General features: G+C 48.9%; 1 protein-coding gene across 1 annotated transcript in view; it reads right to left on the reverse strand.

Moving 5' to 3' along the window:
• LOC137333964 (sodium- and chloride-dependent creatine transporter 1-like) overlaps positions 1–23,155 on the reverse strand; it is a 146,861-nt gene that overhangs the window by 32,140 nt on the left and 91,566 nt on the right. The window contains exons 6-7 of the mRNA XM_067998335.1: positions 2,615–2,749; positions 2,105–2,208 (exon numbers count right to left, since the gene is read on the reverse strand). Coding sequence (XP_067854436.1) covers positions 2,105–2,208; positions 2,615–2,749 — 239 coding nt within the window. The remainder of the gene's footprint in view (positions 1–2,104; positions 2,209–2,614; positions 2,750–23,155) is intronic.

Below are 23,155 nucleotides of genomic sequence, written 5' to 3' on the forward strand. Positions count from 1 at the left end.
CCTGTCTCCCAAGCTGACTTGTTTTTTTCTCTATATTTGGCTGCACATCACCCCCTATTGTAGCTCCACTCTGTATCCCATCCCCCTGCCAAGTTAGTTTAAACCCCCCCCAACAGTGCTAGCAAACCTCCCCGCAAGTGAGGGAGGGAGTGAGTGAGGGGGAGTGAGTGAGGGGGGAGTGAGTGAGGGGGAATGCTTATTCGATTGCGTAGGGTTGTGTAACTCATTAGAAACCTCCAAATGGTGAATGGGAGTATTGATGGATGTGTGGGCTGGTGTGAGAGCCAGCTGTTGATATTAAACTCTAAATGTTGTGGGAGACAATAAAAAGCTCTACTGTAACATTTCAAATATCAGATAATCTAAAGCATGAGCCTGCGGTGCGATCAGTCTGTGATTCTCACTCAGTGTCGCTCACTCTCAGCACAGGAAAGAATGATCCACAAACAATGGATTTCTTACTAGTCCTCATATTTTTGTTGTCGTGGGAGCAGATTCAATAATAACTTTCAAAAGGGAATTGGATAAATATTTGAAAAGGAAGAATGTGCAGGGCTATGGGGAAAGAGCAGGGGGAGTGGGACTAATTGGATAGCTCTTTCATAGAGCTGGCACAGGCACGATGGGCTGAATGGCCTCCTTTTGTGCTGTCTGATTCTAAGGCAAATTACAAATGAATTTTGCCAGATGCCTGTCACTCACTTAAGAATGTACGGCCATTGCTGCTGTACCAGTATTTGTGAGGTGTGCGCCTGATGGGTGGGTGAGCAGATTCCCGTGTGTTAATGCGCCCCTCCTTGGTTTAGGCCCACATGCGCTGCTGGAACGTGTCAATAATGGTTGCTGATGAATTGTGCCGTAACCTAGGAGGCGTGGTTGGCTACGATGCCAGTCTTAGTTGCTGCTCTTTGATGTTGAGAGACCTGGGATCAAGTCCAACCCACAGAGAAAGGAAAAGAGGTCATCTTCCTCTTTGTGGTCACTGTTAACGGTCAACGGTCAGCATCGCTCCGGTCAGCCATGGGTAGGTCCTGGCGGACATGATCAGACGAGATGCGCATGTCCCAGATTTTTTAGTGGTAGTCGCTTGGTTTAAGGTTGTGTAGGACAGTGAGCACTTCCTGGTATATCGGTAAACTAGTACCACGTCCATCTCAGGCAGTGATTGGCAGCTACAGCAGTGATACCTGGCACTCCTATACTCACGAGTGAAAGATTATTACCCATGCGCGCTTTACTTTTTTCTTCTTTCTCTCATTTGTATCCAATTTTTTCTCCCCTTCCTCAGGACGCTGACCTCCCCTCCCCCAACTTTGAGGGGGTTTGGGTTCCACAGGGGTCGGTTGGCCCTCCGGTATCTCGACCCCAGGTGGCGATTATCCACGTGTGTAAGCTGGATCTCTGACCGCTGCGCCAGCCGGTGGTCAAAGCCAAGTCAGCTCCAGCCTGGCATCGGTGCAGCTCAGGGACACCCCGTGTAATCTGGCCCGAACCGTCGGGAGGGTGAGGTGGGGGGCGGGGGAGAGCAGCACTGACTCGTGCTTGAAGAGGGGATGCTGGCTCACGGGTTGTAATGGTTGGCTCCGCTGCCGATCCAAACCCGTGGTGGTGTATCTCTGCGTCCTGGGTCCGAGCGATCTTCAGCTTCGCGGCCGTTGGTGCCAGAGATTGGATTCCACGTGGCGTTCGGTGTAGACCCCTACGGCAGACGACTGGTGCGTTCGGGACCCCCCTGAAAAACCCCCCCCCCCGCTCCCTCCTCCCTCACAATACCACAGGCCAGGTATCTGTAGCTGTCAATCACCAATTTATAGCATGCCGGGGTAGGGGGGACGAGGGAGCGTTGCGTAGGTCACGGCCATAAGTGGGTGATAGAACCTGTTAGTTGGCTGGGGTAGGGGGGGTGAGGGGTCAAAGGTTTACCATAGGTCACTCTGTGAATGGCACACATCGCAGATATAAGAATGGAACTGTTGATGTCAGGGAAGCATCCCGTCCTTCAACAGGCCTTTTCTTCCACTTGTGAAAATACCCAAAATGGTAGTTTGGAGGAAAAAAAAAGTACGGAAATGAATAAAGTGTAGCTCCTGCGTTGCTAGGTTACCTGTAGCAGTTGTTGTGAAAACGATTGTAGCTGCCTAGTGCTGTAAGTGCTCCTAATCCAATCGCATATGAGAAAAAGATCTGGGTTCCTGCATCAATCCAAACCTTCAAGAGAAATCAAGTAAAATAAAACATTCTATAAAGGCAACAGCAGAATGCTTGGAAGCAAATGGGAGGACCATCCTTTTGAGATACTGGATTGAAGGGTTCAGATTACACAGAAACCTAAAGAATCCAACAACAAAAAATAAAACCCGGATTTTTCCCGAAGAACTCGATTAAATTAGAAGGTAGAAGCTTTGACATTTTTGCTCCTAGTTTACTCCCTCAAGAGCTCGTGTCTTCCACAACTCCACCAATAGGAAACTGGCCAATAACAAAAAACAAAAGAGGAATAGCCTTCAGCCCAGTCCAATGTCTTACAGGAAATTCTCCAAGAATTAGAAGAGGAAACAAACAGAAACAAAAAAAAAATAACACGGGTTGGGGGGGAAATGTAATGATCTTTTACCTGAGCTTCACCAAGTTTGGACCAATCAGGTTTCAGGTAGTAAATGATGCCATCCAGAGCCCCCGGAAGAGATACTCCATGTGCCAGAAGGATAATCAGGACCAGGTACGGGAATAAGGCTGTGAAGTAAACAACCTACAGAGAGGGTTGAAGAGAAGGCTGGTGTCATTCCGATTGGCCTCCAAAAACATAAGATGGTTTAGAGACAACAAATGAACTTTAGACCCAACAAACCCGTCCCATTTGTCTTAAATCTATCTCACCTTCTTACCATTCCCTCACCAGAGGAAATAGTTTCTCTGTATCTACCCTACCGAATCCTTTTATCAATTTAAACAGCCGAGATCTCGGCTCAACCATCGAAACTCAAGGACATACAAGGCAGCTTTATGCAACCTGGCCTTCAAGTTTAACCCGTTAAGCGCTGGTATTATTGGTGCCAGCCATGGCTCAGTGGGCAGCACTCTCATCTCTAAGTCATGAAGGTCATGGGTTCAATCCACACTCGAGAGACTAGAGCCAATAATCCAGGCCCACACTCCCAGGGCAGTACTGAGGGAGGGTCAGTACTGAGGGAGGGTCAGCACTGAGGGAGCACTGCACTGTTGGAGGGTCAGCACTGAGGGAGCGCCGCCCTGTCGGAGGGTCAGTACTGAGGGAGCACTGCACTGTCGGAGGGTCAGTACTGAGGGAGCGCTGCGCTGTCGGAGGGTCAGTACTGAGGGAGCACTGCACTGTCGGAGGGTCAGTACTGAGGGAGCGCTGCACTGTCGGAGGGTCAGTACTGAGGGTCAGTACTGAGGGAGCGCCGCACTGTCGGAGGGTCAGCACTGAGGGAGCGCCGCCCTGTCAGAGGGTCAGTACTGAGGGAGCGCTGCACTGTCGGAGGGTCAGTACTGAGGGAGCGCTGCACTGTCAGAGGGTCAGTACTGAGGGTCAGTACTGAGGGAGCGCCGCACTGTCGGAGGGTCAGCACTGAGGGAGCGCCGCCCTGTCAGAGGGTCAGTACTGAGGGAGCGCTGCACTGTCGGAGGGTCAGTATTGAGGGAGCGCTGCACTGTTGGAGGGTCAGTACTGAGGGAGCGCTGCGCTGTCGGATGAGACATTAAACTGAGGCCCCATCTGCCCTCTCATGGTGGATGTCAGCCCAGAATTCAGAGCCGCAGCTCCGGTCTCCGCTCCCCGGGACTGTCTGGAGCTCCGGTCTCCGCTCCCCGGGACTGTCTGGAGCTCCGGTCTCCACTCCCCGGGACTGTCTGGAGCTCCGGTCTCCGCTCCCCGAGACAGTCTGGAGCTCCGGTCTCCGCTCCCCGGGACTGTCTGGAGCTCCGGTCTCCGCTCCCCGGGACTGTCTGGAGCTCCGGTCTCCACTCCCCGGGACTGTCTGGAGCTCCGGTCTCCGCTCCCCGAGACAGTCTGGAGCTCCGGTCTCCGCTCCCCGGGACTGTCTGGAGCTCCGGTCTCCGCTCCCCGGGACTGTCTGGAGCTCCGGTCTCCGCTCCCCGGGTCCGTCTGGAGCTCCGGTCTCCGCTCCCCGAGACCGTCTGGAGCTCCGGTCTCCGCTCCCCGGGACCGTCTGGAGCTCCGGTCTCCACTCCCCGGGACCGTCTGGAGCTCCGGTCTGCGCTCCCCGGGACCGTCTGGAGCTCCGGTCTGCGCTCCCCGGGACCGTCTGGAGCTCCGGTCTCCGCTCCCCGGGACCGTCTGGAGCTCCGGTCTCCGCTCCCCGGGACCGTCTGGAGCTCCGGTCTCCGCTCCCCGGGACCGTCTGGAGCTCCGGTCTCCGCTCCCCGGGACCGTCTGGAGCTCCGGTCTCCGCTCCCCGGGACCGTCTGGAGCTCCGGTCTCCGCTCCCCGGGACCGTCTGGAGCTCCGGTCTCCGCTCCCCGGGACGGTCTGGAGCTCCGGTCTCCGCTCCCGGGACTGTCTGGAGCTCCGGTCTCCCCTCCCCGGGACCGTCTGGAGCTCCGGTCTCCACTCCCCGGGACTGTCTGGAGCTCCGGTCTCCGCTCCCCGGGACTGTCTGGAGCTCCGGTCTCCGCTCCCGGGACTGTCTGGAGCTCCGGTCTCCGCTCCCCGGGACTGTCTGGAGCTCCGGTCTCCGCTCCCCGGGACTGTCTGGAGCTCCGGTCTCCGCTCCCGGGACTGTCTGGAGCTCCGATCTCCGCTCCCCGGGACCGTCTGGAGCTCCGGTCTCCGCTCCCCGGGACTGTCTGTAGTGGAACCCTGCTCCTTCTGACCCCGATCCGGGAATGGTTACCACTGAGCTCAAGGCTCGCTCCCACATTCCCAGTGATGCTATCAGTCTGCTACAGTTGTGGTCCCAGACGGTACAATGCCGGATACCCAGCTGCAGGTGGAGCCTCTACCATATAATTTGGGCAATTAACCAGTGAGGTGCCAGGATCAATCCCTGCTCCGTGCTGCGTTAGCCCAGCTGGGCTGGTAGCAATAGGCCGAAGGGAGATCAAGCATTAGCGGGGACTCCAGCTCCTGACCTCGTCGAGTGATCGCTGTACAAAAATAGTCCCACCCATCACTCACTCAACCTCCTGAAAGAGGGGCCAATACCAGAACCAGCACAATAATGTGCGAATTGAAGGGGAGGTTAGAAAATAGGTCTCAGCACAGAGGACGGAGAGAACTTAGAATTCTCAGTTACAAACTCATTATTGAAGCAGAGTCTCTAAATTCTTTTAAAAGTGAATTAGATAGTGGAAAATTAAATATGGGGAGTGGGATTAGACTGGGTGGGATATTAACGGGTATGGGGAGTGAAGGGGAGAGTGGGATTAGACTGGGTGGGATATTAATGGGTATGGGGAGTGAAGGGGAGAGTGGGATTAGACTGGGTGGGATATTAAAGGGTATGGGGAGTGAGGGGGAGAGTGGGATTAGACTGGGTGGGATATTAACGGGTATGGGGAGTGAAGGGGAGAATGGGATTAGACGGGGTGGGATATTAATGGGTATGGGGAGTGAAGGGGAGAATGGGATTAGACGGGGTGGGATATTAATGGGTATGGGGAGTGAAGGGGAGAGTGGGATTAGACTGGGTGGGATATTAAAGGGTATGGGGAGTGAGGGGGAGAGTGGGATTAGACTGGGTGGTTCATGTGGAGAGAAACATTGGCACAGACTTGATGGGCCGAATGGCCTGGTTCTGTGCTGGAATATTCTATGATTTTCCCTGATCTCTGAAGGCAATCAATTCAAGTCTAGAATATTAATCCAACTAAAACCAGTTCCACTCCACAAATCTACATTCTCAATTAATTCTATCTCTCTCTCTGTCTCTCTGTCACTCTCTCTGAATCCTCTCAAATGAAGGTCCTTTTGAAGGTCAGGTGCTGATGTTGATTTCCCAAATGTCGCCCCAGTAATTCATTAACAAAGGTTTTTTTGGTTAGTTGGAAGTCTAATTCAAACGGAAATCTATCATCATGATTAAGACTCTCCAAACCCATATACTCCACACAGAGTCTCTGCTCAATATTGAGTACACACTCTCACCATGTATGGACACACCCCATTTATGCAACCCAGAGAATTTAGATACAGATGGCTAAGAGCAGAAACTTCAAGACTCTCTCCCCACATCTGTGGGCAGGGGTACTGTAGGGGTTTAACCAGCTAAGAGCTGCCAGATTACCTGCACAGAGCACTAGTGAGATTCCCACTGCTTGACCACTTAGGACTCACTACCCATTGCAGCGTTGGTTTGCAGGGTTACCTGAAGTGAGGGGAATGGTTAGTTGTCACCCTCCTGTTCTAAAGCCGTACACTTATTTACACTGAAATCAATCAGGTCCAGATCACTTTGAATACAGCAGCAAACCAGATTGACATCATCGGCAAATGCTACAGTATAAGTATGAGGAACACCTCCATATACAACATCAGCTTGCATTTCTCTGGTGCCTTTAAAACATCCCAAGGCTCTTCACAGGAGCGTAAATCAGAAAAATTTGACATTAAGCCACATAAGGAGATGTTAGGACAGGTGACAAAAAGTTTGGTCAAAGTGGTAGGTTTTCAGGAGCATCTTAAAGGAGGAGAGAGAGGCGGAGAGGTTTAGGGAGGGAATTCCAGAGCTTAGGGCCTAGGCAGCTGAAGGCACGGCCGCCAATGGTGGAGTAATTAAAATCAGGGATGCGCAAGAGGCCAGAATTGGAGGAGCGCAGAGATCTCGGAGGGTTGTAGGGCTGGAGGAGGTTACAGAGACAGGGAGGCGGGGGCTGGGGGTGGCGAAGCCATGGAGGGATTTTAACACGAGGATGGGAATTTTAAATTTGAGGCATATCACTTATAAATAGTTTGAACAGGAGGGAGCCTGGAATAGACCCTAGTGCAACACAACTGGCCACAGTGCCTTGCTTTGCCAATCTTCAATCTAACTGGGCTTTTTTTGTATTTCTTCTTGGGATGTACGCAACACATTAATTACTCACACCATGTAGCCCTGAGAGCATTAAAAGTCAACTACATAGTTTGGGACTGGAGTCATGTGTAGGGTCCCTTCCCTGGGGGACATTAGTGAACCACTGAGTTACATCAAAACTACAGCTCAGAAACAGGCCATTCGGCCCACTGGTCTATGCCGGTGTTTATGCTCCACACGAGCCTCCTCCCTCCCTACTTCATCTCACCCTATCAGCATATCCTTCTATTCCTTTCTCCCTCATGTGTTTATCCAGCTTCCCCTTAAATCCATCTACACTATTCACCTCAACTACTCCTTGTGGGAGTGAGTTCCACATTCTCACCACTCTCTGGGTAAAGACGTTTCTCCTGAATTGGATTTTATGAGCAACTAATATTATATTTATGACCTCTAGTTTTGGACTCCCCCACAATCCAGCAGCTTTTATCTGGTGCTAGCCGACAAATTATCAGATTTATTAAACTGAATTTCCCAACTTGCACTGTGGGATTTGAACTCTCAACCTCTGGGTTGCTTGTCTGGGACCAGACGTACTGTACTACTCCTCTCTATGGAATACTTATTAATCCCACTAATTCTTTAAAAGCTTCATATGTGGAACTATAAATCCATTGGCTACCACGAAAGGGAAAATGGCGACTGGGCCAATCACTAATACGGTGGCTGCTCTCAGACAATTTATAGCATAACTTTTGTATAATGAGTGAGGTAATTGAAAACGTCACTGTGTGGACTTTAATAGCGTTAGTAAATTATAAAGACATAAGACTAGAAAAATGGAGCAGTGCAAGTCCAAACATGCCCTCAGCACATTGACTGACCTGTATGGTGAGTCCATTTAGAATGTAATCATTTATTGATTGAATTTCATATTAAGTTTGCGAGGGAGAAAGAAGAGTCATAAACCAAGGTTTTAAATTTAAGTAAGGCAAAGTTCAAAGGGATGAGGAATGAATCAATCGCAGTAAACTGGGCTGAGCTGTTAATGGGTAAACCTGCAGACAAACAGTGGGGAGTATTTGGTATGATGCAAAAACCAATACATTCTCCTCGAAGACAAAGGCTCCACTTGTGTAGTTAAGGAAACCATGGTCAACAAATGAGGTAAGAGAGAGTATCAAGTTAACTCTCTCTCCCTAAAGCCTGTGGATGCTGGGGGCCAATTGAAATTTTGAAGCCTGAGATCAATAGATGTTTGTTGGGTGAGGATATCAATGATGTGGAGCAAAGATGGGGTGTTTACACTGTCCCAATGAAGCTCAACGGAAGCTCGAGGATCAGCACCTCATCTTTCCTTTAGACACTTTACAATCTTCTGGACTCAACACTGATTTCAATAACTTCAGATCAGAACCACTGCTCCCGTTTCTCCGGTCAGCCAGTGCTGGGAATGGTTCTGCTGCTGCCATTTACAGCTAGTCCTGACCAACCTTATGTCTCTTACCCTGTCCCATTCCCACCCTCCTCGCCTCGCACCATCATCCCTTTTGTCATTTAATCACTCCTGCCCTCCGCCCTATCACAGACCTTCCCTTTTGTTCTTTCCCCCCACCCCTCCCCTCCTTCCCCACCCCTTTCACTGGCTCTGGTATTTGCTTAAAAACGGTTTAATCTTCAACTTCTTCCAGTTCTGGCGAAGTTTCATTGTCATCGACCTGAAACGTTAACTCTGTTTCTTTCCCCACTGCCTCACTTGCTGAGCTGCTCCAGCATTTTCTGTTTTTATGTCATTATTCCTTGATTTGCCTTGTCTTCGCGCCCACTGTATTCAGGTTTGCTGATGTCCCCACATTGTGGCCCGAGCACTTCACCTGGGGTTTCCACTTAAAAAAAGATAGTCAGGAGTTTCTAAAAAAAAATGTTCTTGGTATTTGAGCAACCCGAGCTTTATTGTCCATCCCTAACTGCCCGGAGGGCATTGGGTCAAGCACTTGGTGTGAGGCTAGAGTCACATGGAGGCCAGACCAGATATCATTGAATAATTGAATCATACAGCACAGAAGGAGGCCATCTGGCTCATCGTGCCTGTGCTGGCTTTTTGAAAGAGCTATCCAATTAGTCCCATTCCCCTGCTCTTTTCCCATAGCCCTGCAATTTTTTTCCCTTTTGAAAGTTATTATTGAATCTGCTTCCACCGCCCTTTCAGGCAGCGCATTCCAGATCATCACAACTTGCTGTGTAAAAAAATTCTCCTCATCTCCCCCTCTGGTTCTTTTGCCAAATACCTTAAATCTGTGTCCTCTGGTTACCGACCCTCCTGCCACTGGAAACAGTTTCTCTCCATTTACTCTATCAAAACCCCTCATTATTTTGAACACCTCTATCAAATCTCTCCTTAACCTTCTTTGCTCCAAGGAGAACAATCCCAGCTTCTCCAGTCTCTCCACATGACTGAAGTCCCTCATCCCTGGAATGGATGGAAGATTCCCTCCCCTGAAGAACATTAGTTAACCAGTTGGAATTTTAGGAAAATCCGACAGCTTTATGGTCATTCTTCTGGTGCCAGCCCAGCTTTATTGAATTCAGTTTCATAGCTTGCATGACCTCTAGATTATTAGTCCAGTACCATAACTAGGTTACCATTCACCAACACTAACCTGAGTCCAATTTAATTGGTTCTTTATTAGTCTATTCGATGATATACCACAGTAGGGTGGAATCCTGGGCCTTCTAAGGTGGGGGGCGGGTGGGGGCGGGAGTGGGCGGGGAGGGGGGCGGGAGGGGGGGCGGGAGGGGGTGGGGAGGGGGTGGAGAGAATAAACCAAGAGACAGCTTTACCTCACAATGAGGGAAATTGCCGTCACCCACCCAGTGTGCCAATCAGACAGCTTTTTTCTGTCAGCTCAAGGAAACTACTATCCCTTGGGATAACAGACCATACAGACGAGGAGGGGTCCGAGCGCCATCCCTGGGCTTGGTGGATCCGGACAGCTGATTACAGCCAACAGGGCAATGGGAGTGTTATTCAGTGATAGCATTGTATCAGGCAGTGAGTCTGCTCCTGATCCCAATCCAGTGACCCTCAATGGAAATTGTGCGTCCAAGTGGATATCCAGGATCGACCTCAGCTGTGATGCCCTACACAGTCAAATTGCTTGCCAGCCCTCACGTGGAAAATGGCCACTCGGGTAAGACACCAGAGGGCGGCAGGAGCCTGTGGAAACCTGGGGGAGGAAGGGAGTAAACATGGGGAGGGGGAGATTGATTTAAAAGAGTTTCTGCTGTTCTTGATCTGCTCCCTGTTCCTGAATTTTAAACAGAGACCAATTTTTGAGAGATGATAGGGGAGAAATCGTTCAGTAAGCAGAGCCTCGCTAGATGTGAGCGCAGGTTAGAGACAAGGATAAGACATTATTTATCACACACTCGTACACAGTGAGGCCACAGAATTCACAACTTCCACCCTTGACAATCAGCACAGAGAGGGATCCTTTCAATATAAGTCTGCTTTGACCTTGTGAGTGTTGAATTTCGCAGGTTGCTTACAGGCAGGAACCTGATATTAATACTGAGATGTGGAACAGTATATCGTAACTGATGCTCAACAAAACATATCACAGAACACATTAAAAACTCAAGTAATGAACAATTGCTGTGTTTGAGAGTGCAGCTGTTCAGTTTATTGTTAAACTCAACAGGTGGCAGCCCCAGCTCAGTCAGTAGCACTCTCGCCTCTGAAACAGAAGGCACTATTTCGAAGACGAGCAGGGGAGTCCTCCCAGTGTCCTGGGCCAATATTTATCCCTCAACCAACATCACTGGTCATTATCTATTTGCTGTTTGCGGGATCTTGCTGTGAGCAAATTGGCTGCTGCGTTTCCTACATTACAACAGTAACTACACTTCAAAAGTACTTCATTGGCTGTGAAGCACTTTGGGACATCCTGAGGTCGTGAAAGGCACTATATAAATGCAAGTTCTTTCTTTCTTTCTTCCTTAAATTTCAAACCAAATTTTCTGCCCCTTTCCCACCGATTCAGACAAAAAGATTCCCATAGAAGCTCCCTCGGTATCTCGACCGTAGACCTGAGCTGAACAGACCAGGAATGTCCAAGCAGCTGATCTCAGGTAGGCTTTAGTTCAGCCCTGGGTCATTTCCCCCCTCTCTAGCCCAGAGATTGCAGCACTCAACAACAACTTGCATTTATATAGAAACAGAGAAAATAGGAGCAAGAGTAGGCCATTCGGCCCTTCGGGCCTGCTCCGCCATCCAAAATGATCATGGCTGATCGTCTAACTCAGTACCCTATTCCCGCTTTTTCCCCATATCCCTTGATCCTTTTAGCATTAAGAAATATATCTATCTCCTTCTTGAATACATCTAATGACTTGGCCTCCACTGCCTTCTGTGGTAGAGAATTCCACAGGTTCACCACCCTCTGAGTGAAGAAATTTCTCATCATCTCGGTTCTAAATGGCCAATCCCAATCCCATGTGCTTTAATTTTGCACACTAACCTCTTGGGTGGGACCTTATCAAAAGCCTTCTGCAAATCCAAACACACCACATCCACTGGTTCTCCCCTATCTATTCTTCCGTATCCTGAGACTGTGACCCCTGGTTCTGGACTCCCCAGCCATCGGGACCATCCTCCCTGCATCTAGTCTGTCTAGTCCTGTTAGAATTTTATATGTTTCGATGAGATCACCTCTCATTCTTCTAAGCTCTAGTGAATATAGGCCTAGTCGATCCAATCTCTCCTCATACGTCAGTCCTGCCATCCCAGGAATCAGTCTGGTAAACCTTTGTTGCACTCCCTCCATGGCAAGGACATCCTTCCTCAGAGAAGGAGACCAAAACTGCACGCAATACTCCAGAGTTGGTCTCACCAAGGCCCTGTATAACTGCAGTAAGACATCCCTACTCCTGTACTCAAATCCTCTTGCAATGAAGGCCAACATACCATTCGCCTTCCTAACTGCTTGCTGCACCTGAATGCTCGCTTTCAGCGACTGGTGTACAAGGACACCCAGGTCTCGTTGCACCTCCCCTTTTCCCAATCTATCACCATTCAGATAATAATCTGCTTTTCTGTTTTTACAACCAAAGTGGATAACCTCACATTTATCCACGTTATACTGCATCTGCCATGTTCTTGCCCACCCACCCAACTTGTCTAAATCACATTGGAGTCTCTTTGCATCCTCCTCACAGCTCACATTCCACCCCAGCTTTGTGTCGTCTGCAAACTTGGAAATGTTACATTTAGTTCCCTCATCCAAATCATTGATATATATTGTGAATAGCTGGGGCCCAAGCACTGATCCCTGCGGTACCCCACTAGTCACTGCCTGCCACCCGGAAAAAGACCCGTTTATTCCTACTCTCTGTTTCCTGTCTGTCAACCAATTCTCAATCCATGCCAGTATATTCCCACCAATCCCACGTGCTTTAATTTTGCACACTAACCTCTTGTGTGGGACCTTATCAAAAGCCTTCTGAAAATCCAAATACACCACATCCACTGGTTCTCCCCTATCTATTCTACTAGTTACATCCTCAAAAAACTCCAGTAGATTTGTTAAGCATGATTTCCCTTTCATAAACCCACGCTGACTTTGTCCAATCCCGTTAATGCCTTCCAAGTGTTCTGTTATCACATCTTTTATAATAGACTCCAGCATTTTCCCCACTACTGGTCGCATAAAAGATTATTGCTCAAGATAAAGAATCACTGGATTGGGGGTAATATTCTGGCATGGGTGGAGGATTGGTTATCTAACAGGAAGCAGAGAGTTGGGATAAATGGTACATTCTCGGACTGGCAACCAGTAGCCAGTGGTGTTCCGCAGGGGTCGGTGCTGGGTCCCCAACTCTTTACAATCTATATTAACGATTTGGAGGAGGGGACCGAATGTAACATATCAAAGTTTGCAGATGATACAAAGATGGGAGGGAAAGTGGAGAGTGAGGAGGACATAAAAAACCTACAGGGGGATATGGACAGGCTGGGTGAGTGGGCGGAGATTTGGCAGATGCAATACAATATTGGAAAATGTGAGGTTATGCACTTTGGCAGGAAAAATCAGAGAGCAAGTTATTATCTTAATGGCGAGAAACTGGAAAGTACTGCAGTACAAAGGGATCTGGGGGTCCTAGTGCAAGAAAATCAAAAGGTTAGTATGCAGGTGCGGCAGGTGATCAAGAAGGCCAACGGAATGTTGGCTTTTATTGCTCGGGGGATAGAATATAAAAACAGGGAGGTATTGCTGCAGTTATATAAGGTATTGGTGAGACCGCACCTGGAATACTGCATACAGTTTTGGTGTCCATACTTAAGAAAAGACATACTTGCTCTCGAGGCAGTACAAAGAAGGTTCACTCGGTTAATCCCGGGGATGAGGGGGCGGACATATGAGGAGAGGTTGAGTAGATTGGGACTCTACTCATTGGAGTTCAGAAGAATGAGAGGCGATCTTATTGAAACATATAAGATTGTGAAGGGGCTTGATCGGGTGGATGCGGTAAGGATGTTCCCAAGGATGGGTGAAACTAGAACTAGGGGGCATAATCTTAGAATAAGGGGCTGCTCTTTCAAAACTGAGATGAGGAGAAACTTCTTCACTCAGAGGGTAGTAGGTCTGTGGAATTTGCTGCCCCAGGAAGCTGTGGAAGCTACATCATTAAATAAATTTAAAACAGAAATAGACAGTTTCCTAGAAGTAAAGGGAATTAGGGGTTACGGGGAGCGGGCAGGAAATTGGACATGAATTTAGATTTGAGGTTAGGATCAGATCAGCCATGATCTTATTGAATGGCGGAGCAGGCTCGAGGGGCCGATTGGCCTACTCCTGCTCCTATTTCTTATGTTCTTATGTTCTTATGTCTGTAATTCCCTGTTTTTTCTCTCCCTCCTTTTTTAAGGGTTAAGTTACGAGGAGAGATTGCACAAATTGGGGTTGTATTCTCTAGAATTTAGAAGGTTACGGGGTGATCTGATCGAAGTTTATAAGATATTAAGGGGAACAGATAGGGTGGATAGAGAGAAACTATTTCCACTGGTTGGGGATTTTAGGAGTAGGGGGCACAGTCTAAAAATTAGAGCCAGACCTTTCAGGAGTGAGATTAGAAAACATTTCTACACACAAAGAGTGGTAGAAGTTTGGAACTCTCTTCCGCAAACGGCAATTGATACTAGCTCAATTGCTAAATTTAAATGTGAGATAGATAGCTTTTTGGCAACCAAAGGTATTAAGGGATATGGGCCAAAGGCAGATATATGGAGTTAGATCACAGATCAGCCATGATCTTATCAAATGGTGGAGCAGGCACGAGGGGCTGAATGGCCTACTCCTGTTCCTATGTTCCTATGTGGGGTTACATTTGTCACCCTCCAATCTGTAGGAACTGTTCCAGAGTCTATAGAATTTTGGAAGATGATCACCAATGCATCCACTATTTCCAGGGCCACTTCCTTTAGTACTCTGGGATGTAGATTATCAGGCCCTGGGGATTTGTCAGCCTTTAGCCCCATTAATTTCCCTAGAACTACTTTTTACTAATACTGGTTTCCTTCAGTTCCTCCCTCTCACTAGACCCTTGGTTCCCTAACATTTCTGGCAGGTTATTTGTGTCCTCCTTTGTGAAGACAGAACCAAAGTATGTGTTTAATTGTTCTGCCATTTCTTTGTTCCCCATTATAATTTCCCCCATTTCTGACTGTAAGGGACCTACATTTGTCTTCATTAATCTTTTTCTCTTGACATATTTATAGAAGCTTTTACAGTCAGTTTTTATGTTCCCTGCTAGTTTACTCTCATACTCGATTTTCCCCTCTTAATCAATCTCTTTGTTCTACAGCACCTTTAATGTAGTAAAATGTCCCAAGGCGCTTCACAGGAGCGGAACTAGACAAAATTTGACACCGAGCCTCATGAGACATTAGGACAGGTGACCAAAAGCTTGGTCAAATTGGTTGATTTTAAGGAGCATCTTAAGGGAGGAGAGAGTGGCGGAGAGAATTGGAGAGGGAATTCCAGAACTTAGAGCCTAGGTAGCCAATGAAAGCACGGCCGCCAATGGTGGAGCGATGAAAATCGGGGATGTTGCAATACACCTCAGCTCAGATCAGCACAGAATGGGGACCTTCCTGCTTTGTGTGACTCTGTACCAGACGATGCACTGCATTTACCAACTGAGCTATTTGGGCCAGGTGCAAGATAACCATTAAATGGAACTTAAACCAATAACAATATATCTTTTAATAGACACATGGTGGCCTGAGGACAAGTATTACCGATAGGCAGAAAAAAATTAGATGTCTGCAATACCAGTCTATCAAACTGTCGGATATTTTTCAACCATGTAAAGGGCAAAGAGGGGAAGGAATTCCTGAAATGTGTACAAGAGAACTTTCTTGACCAGTGTACCCAACGAGGAAGGAAGCAGTGCTGGATCTAGTTCTGGGGAATGAAACAGGACAGGTGGAGCATGTTTCAGTGGGGGAGCATTTGGGAAACAGTGATCACAATATCATCAGGTTTAGAATAGTTAAGGAAAAAGACAAGGAACCATCAAGCATAAAAATACTTAACTGGAGGAGGGCTAATTTTAGTGAGTTAAAAAGGGATCTTGCCCAGGTGGATTGGTATCAGAAATTTTTAGGCAAAACAGCAATTGAATAATGGGAGACCATCAAGGAGGAGATGGTTCGGGTTCAGGATAGAAACATTCCCACTAGGGGGAAAGGAAGGATAATCAAAGCTAGAGCTCCCTGGATGACTAAAGATATAGAGATTAAAATGAAACAAAAAAAGGGAGGCTTATGATGAATGTAGGATTCATAATATAGTAGAGAACCAGGCTGAATACAGAAAGTACAGAGGAGATCTAAAAAAGAAATAAGAGGGGCAACGAGAGAGAATGAGAATAGATTAGCAGCTAACACGAAAGGGAACGCAAAGCTCTTTTATAAACATACAAATAGTAAACAGGTAGTCAAAGGAAGGGTGAGGCCAATTCGACACAAATCAGTGGAGGCAGAGAGTATGGTTGAGGTACTAAATGAATACTTTGCATCGATCTTCACTAGAGAAGAGGATGCTGCCAATGTCACAGTAAAGGAGGAGGTGGAAGCAATATTGGATAGGATAAAAATTGATAAAGAGGAGGTACTTAAAAGATTGGCAGGACTCAAAGTAGAAAAGTCACCCGGTCCAGATGGGATGCATCCTCGGTTACTGAGGGAAGTAAGGGTGGAAATTATGGAGGCTCTGACCACAATCTGCCAATCCTTTTTAGACATGGGGGTGATGCCAGAGGACTGGAGGATTGTAAATATTATAACCTTGTTCAAAAAAGGGGAGAGTGATAAACCCAGCAATTACAGGCCAGTCAGTCTAACGTCAGTGATGGGGAAACTTTTAGAGACAATAATCCAGGACAAAATGAATTGGCACTTGGGCTAATAAATGAAAGTCAGCACGGATTTGTTAAAGGAAAATCGTGTTTGACGAACTTGATTGAGTTCTTTGATGAAGTAACGGAGAGGGTTGATGAGGGGAGTGCGGTTGATGTTGTGTATATGAACTTTCAAAAGGCATTTGATAAAGTACCACATAAAAGACTTGTTCGCAAAATTGAAGCCTATGGGATTAAAGGGACAGTGACAGCATGGATACAAAATTGGCTCGGGGACAGAAAGCGGAGAGTAGTGATGAACGGTTGTTTTTCAGACTGGAGGAGAGTATACAGTGGTGTTCCCCAGTATTAGGACCACTGCTCTGTTTGATATATATTAATGACCTGGACTGGGGTATAGAGGGTATAATTTCAAAATGCAGAAGACACAAAACACGGAAATGTAGTAAACAATGTGGAGGATAGTAACAGACTTCAGGAGGACAAAGACAGACTGGTGAAATGGGCAGACACATGGCAGATGAAATTTAATGTGGAGAAGTGTGAAGTAATGCATTTTGGTAGGAAGAATGAGGAGAGGCAATATAAACTAAATGGTACAATTTTAAAGGGGGTGCAGGAAAAGAGAGACCTGGGGGTGTGGGTACACAAATCTTTGAAGGTGGCAGGACAAGTTGAGAAGGCTGTTGAAGAAAGCATATGGGACCCTGGGCTTTGTAAATAGTGGCACAGAGTACAAAAGCAAGGCAGTTGTGCAAAACCTTTATAAATCACTGGTACCCCCAGATGGAGTATTGTGTTCAATTCTGGGCATCACACTTTAGGAAGGATGTCAAGGCCTTAGAGAGGGTGCAGAGGAGATTTACTAGAATGGTTCCAGGGATGAGGGACTTCAGTTATGTGGAGAGACTGGAGAAGCTGAGATTGTTCTCCTTAGAGCAGAGAAGGTTAAGGGAAGATTTGATCGAGGTGTTCAAAATCATGAATGGTTTTGATAGAGTAAATAAGGAGAAACTGTTTCCAGTGGCAGGAGGGTCGGTAACCAGAGGACACAGATTTAAGGTGATCGGCAAAAGAGCCAGAGGCGACATGAGGAAACATTTTTACGCAGCGAGTTGTTATAATCTGGAATGTGTTGCCTGAAAGGGCGGTGGAAGCAGATTCAATAATAACTTTCAAAAGTGAATTGGATAAATACTTGAAGGGAAAAAATTTGCAGGGGCTATGGGGAAAGAGCAGGGGAGTGGGACTAATTGAATAGCTCTTTCAAAGAGCCGGCACAGGCATGATGGGCCGAATGGCCTTCCCCTGTGCTGTGATACTATGATCAGCCATGATCTGATTGAATGGCGGAGCAGGCTCGAGGGGCTACTCCTGCTCCTAATTCTTATGTTCTTATACTATGTTCTTTTATGTTAATTGTATGATTTATATCAATGAGTGTTAATTATATTCAGGTGGTGGGTATCAGTCGGGGAATCTCTGTATCCCTTTTTATTGGAGTGCTTATCTCGGGTGTGGTGTGTGTGTGTTGGGGGAATCTCTGTGAATAAAGGCTTGGAAGCAACTGAAGACCAGGCTCCAGTATTCCATCCTTCACCTCCTGACTATCCGATTATAACATTTAATTCCTCCCAGAACAGAAATTAGGTTCAATTTATGTTCCTGGTTAATCGTCAGAGACAGAGAATTATTGATTATACTTTCGCGGGACAGTTTTCTTTCGAAAAGATGCTCCTTTGTATTCAAGCTGTCTCTCTGTCATTGATAGGAGAGTGCCGAGATGCACAGAGGGCTAAAACAGTAAGAACCAGAGGATGATTCTCAGGATGTGGGCATCGCTGGCAAGGCTGGAAATCATTGTCCATCCCCAGTTACCCTCGAGAAGGTGGTGGTGGGCCTTCTCCTTGAAAGTGTCTCGCTGGGTCACTTCGGAGGGCAGTTATGAGTCAACCACGTTGGTGTGGGACTGGAGCCACATGGAGGCCCAGACCGGGTAAGGACGGCAGGTTTCCTTCCCTAAAGGACATTATTTAAACCAATTGGGTTTTTACGACAATCCAACAGCTTCACGGTCACTTTTACTGAACCCAGCTTTTTATTTCCAGATTTTTAAAAACTGAAATCAAATCAAGGTGGGATTAGAAATCTGAACCTCGGCGTTATAGAGATCGGTCTTTGAGACTAGGTCTGGACGTGCCCTGTAATGGCGTTTAGCACCAGACATGATTAACTGTGGTGGAGCAGGGAGCTCGGCAACAGACCTCAGCATGTCGTGACACAAGTGAATCACTGAAGGAGACTGAGTGAAAATCAATTTACATAAAAATGAAAATGTCAAGGACACGACTGGCTGGGACTGCACCTTCTACCAAGCAAAGAGACAGCAAACTGGATTAAAGTCAATGGTCGCTCATCAGGGGGGAATGTGCTGCCAGGCGAGGCACTGACTGGCTTTGATTCACCTCTGGGCCCAGTTCACTGACGTCAGCTCAGGTCGCTGAGTGATGCTCGGGTAGAGAGAGGCAGTCAGCCTGTGTCCCCAGTACTGATCACAATGCAGTGACACTTGCAGCAAAGTGCTCGTGTGTGTGAGTGTGTGTGTGTGTGTGAGTGTGCATGTGAGTGTGAGTGTGTGTGTGAGTACACGTGTGAGTGCATGTGTGAGTGTGTGTGCGTGTACGTGTGTGAGTGCGTGTACAATTCTTAGTGGGTGTGCATGTGCGTGTGCGAGTGTTTGCGTGCGAGTGTGTGCGTGTGGGTGTGCGTGTGCGAGTGGGTGTGCGTGTGGGTGTGCGTGTGGGTGTGCGTGTGTGAGTGTGCGCATGGGTGTGCGTGTGCGAGTGTGTGCGTGTGGGTGTGCGAGTGTGTGCGCGTGCATGTGGGTGTGCGTGTGGGTGTGCGTGTGCGAGTGTGTGCGTGTGGGTGTGCGTGTGCGAGTGTGTGCGTGTGGGTGTGCGTGTGCGTGTGGGTGTGCGTGTGCGAGTGTGTGTGTGGGTGTGCGAGTGTGTGCGCGTGCATGTGGGTGTGCGTTGCGCGTGCATGTGGGTGTGCGTGTGGGTGTGCGTGTGCGAGTGTGTGCGTGTGGGTGTGCGTGTGCGAGTGTGTGCGTGTGGGTGTGCGTGTGCGAGTGTGTGCGTGTGCGTGTGCGTGTGGGTGTGCGTGTGCGAGTGTGTGTGTGTGGGTGTGCGTGTGGGTGTGCGTGTGGGTGTGCGTGTGGGTGTGCGTGTGCGAGTGTGTGCGTGTGCGTGTGGGGGTTGGGTGAGGAGTGGATCAATCTCGGCTTTAATCCTCCCTCCACGTTCCCCTGCCCAATGATCACTGTCTAGGAAGAATGGTCACAGGAGAGAACATTTGGGGGGGATGCCGGCCTTGGCTCAGTGAGCAGCACTCTCGCCTCAAAGTCAGAAGGTCATGGATTCAAGCCCCACTCCAGAGACTTGAGCACAAAATCCAGGCCGACACTCCCAGTACTGAGGGAGCGCTGCACTGTCGGAGGGTCAGTACTGAGGGAGTGTTGCACTGTCGGAGGGTCAGTACTGAGGGAGCGCTGCACTGTCGGAGGGTCAGTACTGAGGGAGTGTTGCACTGTCGGAGGGTCAGTACTGAGGGAGCGCTGCACTGTCGGAGGGTCAGTACTGAGGGAGAGTTGCACTGTCGGAGGGTCAGTACTGAGGGAGCGCTGCACTGTCGGAGGGTCAGTACTGAGGGAGCGCTGCACTGTCGGAGGGTCAGTACTGAGGGAGCGCTGCACTGTCGGAGGGTCAGTACTGAGGGAGCGCTGCACTGTCGGAGGGTCAGTACTGAGGGAGCGCTGCACTGTCGGAGGGTCAGTACTGAGGGAGCGCTGCACTGTCGGAGGGTCAGTACTGAGGGAGCGTTGCACTGTCGGAGGGTCAGTACTGAGGGAGTGTTGCACTGTCGGAGGGTCAGTACTGAGGGAGTGTTGCACTGTCGGAGGGTCAGTACTGAGGGAGTGCTGCACTGTCAGAGGGTCAGTACTGAGGGAGGGCTGCACTGTCGGAGGGTCAGTACTGAGGGAGCGCTGCACTGTCGGAGGGTCAGTACTGAGGGAGCGTTGCACTGTCGGAGGGTCAGTACTGAGGGAGTGTTGCACTGTCGGAGGGTCAGTACTGAGGGAGTGTTGCACTGTCGGAGGGTCAGTACTGAGGGAGTGCTGCACTGTCGGAGGGTCAGTACTGAGGGAGCGCTGCACTGTCGGAGGGTCAGTACTGAGGGAGCGCTGCACTGTCGGAGGGTCAGTACTGAGGGAGAGCTGCACTGTCGGAGGGTCAGTACTGAGGGAGCGCTGCACTGTCGGAGGGTCAGTACTGAGGGAGCGCTGCACTGTCGGAGGGTCAGTACTGAGGGAGCGCTGCACTGTCGGAGGGTCAGTACTGAGGGAGCGCTGCACTGTCGGAGGGTCAGTACTGAGGGAGCACTCCAGTGTCGGAGGGTCAGTACTGAGGGAGCGCTGCACTGTCGGAGGGTCAGTACTGAGGGAGCGCTGCACTGTCGGAGGGTCAGTACTGAGGGAGCGCTGCACTGTCGGAGGGTCAGTACTGAGGGAGCGCTGCACTGTCGGAGGGTCAGTACTGAGGGAGCGCTGCACTGTCGGAGGGTCACTGAAGAGGTGTTGTCTTTCAGATGAGATGCACTACACTGTCCCATCAAACACTCCCAGGGCAGGTACAGCACGGGTTAGATACAGAGTAAAGCTCCCTCTACACTGTCCCAGCAGGAGGTGACTTGGTCCTCTCTCTCTCTCTACTCTTAGTGAGACTGCTGATGGCTATTTTCCAACCACTTTTTGATTCAGGGCAAAAGAAAAGAAAACTGAGCCAGATACAAAAAGCCAAAATGGCAAGAATGAGATTGTGTTGGAGTGTGGCAGCCTCACTGAGAGGCCAACAGAACAAGTCAGCACTGTTCAGGGGTTGTGTTGAGAAGTGACCTTGAGCTGCTGAGCAGCATCCCTTGTGGAGGCTGTGGGCGAATAAAAGATTAGCAGCAGCACAAGTGTAACCCTGGGACTGGGTTATTCAGCAGCTGCTCTCCAGGGACAAGGACAGGACCCCGTCACTCAATGGGCTGGCTGACCCTGTCTGTCCCGTGTCCCGTGTCCCACATCCCGTGTGCCGTTTCCCGAACCGAGCTGGGTTCATGATCCCAAACCAGAGCCAGGGAGGTTTAAATCCACACTTTGGAGAAACAGCACGGAACCCGAATTAACAATTCACATAGAAGGCTGATCGAGGTCTTTAAAATAATGAAAGGGTTTGATAGGGTGGACGTAGAGAAGATGTTTCCACTTGTGGGGGAGACCAGAACTAGAGGTCATAGATATAAGATAGTCACTAATAAATCTAATAGGGAATTCAGGAGAAACTTCTTTCCCCAGAGAGTGGTGAGAATGTGGAACTCACTCCCACAAGGAGTAGTTGAGGTGAATAGTGTAGATACATTTAAGGGGAAGCTGGATAAACACATGAGGGAGAAAGGAATAGAAGGATAGGGGGATAGGGTGAGATGAAGTAGGGAGGGAGGAGGCTCGTGTGGAGCATAAACACCGGCATAGACCAGTTGGGCCGATTGGCCTGTGCTGTAAATTCAATGTAAGTTCCCGGTTTGCAAATATCCTTATCCAGGTGAGGGATGTCAGTGATGGGAGAATTAAATATTAATATTTTCTTCTTTTTGTCTTCCGGATTCAGCATCAAAACTGCTTAAGTCATTTCACATTTACCCCTTACAGCAAACAGAGGGGGAACTTCCATTTTGTCATAGAATCACACCGCACAGTAGGAGGCCATTCAGCCCATTGTGCCTATGCCGGCCCTTTGAAAGAGCTATCCATTTAGTCCCACTCCTCTGCTCGTTCCCCATAGACCTGCAAATTTTCCCTGATGAAATCCATCAGAATGGATTTCAATTCAGATCCTTAAGGTGAAAAGGGAATGTCTAACGATGGGCTCCTGGGGACGTGCAGCATGGAGCCGAGCCTGAACAAGGAATGGGTCAGGGAGAAGGCGAGGGTCATGTGGCTCTGACTCCCGAGTACAGGAGTGCTCACTCTCATCCAACATCCACATCCGTGGGATAGGACGCACAACTCACACTGTGGCCCAGACCGTCTCTCAATCCATTCTCCGCCCGATACAAGGTTTCCACGGAAAGGCAGTCTCGTTCGAAGTGCAAATCCACGGCCTAAATCCACTCAGAATTCCACTGTCACACTCGGAGACTCCCTGCGGTGGCTGATGGGGGAAAGGGGAATGTGTGTGGGTGGTTTACTGAACCAATGGGTGAGGTCGAGCAGTCAGAGTGACAGTTGCAATCGGCCATTTCAATAACCGCGTGTACAGTGTGAACTCATTCTGTTATTACTGCACCCCCCAGGGCCAGCTTTCTTTTGTTAATTTTTTTCTATAGGAATCCTCTCCAGATTCCACTGACTCTCACTCGGGTACAGTTCCAGAGGCACTGACTCTCACTGGGGGACAGTTCCAGAGGCACTGACTCTCACTGGGGGACAGTTCCAGAGGCACTGACTCTCACTGGGGGACAGTTCCAGAGGCACTGACTCTCACTGGGGGACAGTTCCAGAGGCACTGACTCTCACTGGGGGACAGTCCCACAGGCACTGACTCTCACTGGGGGACAGTTCCAGAGGCACTGACTCTCACTGGGGGACAGTTCCACAGGCACTGACTCTCACTGGGGGACAGTTTCACAGA

This window comes from Heptranchias perlo, chromosome 17 (genome assembly GCF_035084215.1).
Source record: "Heptranchias perlo isolate sHepPer1 chromosome 17, sHepPer1.hap1, whole genome shotgun sequence".
NCBI lineage: Eukaryota > Metazoa > Chordata > Chondrichthyes > Hexanchiformes > Hexanchidae > Heptranchias > Heptranchias perlo.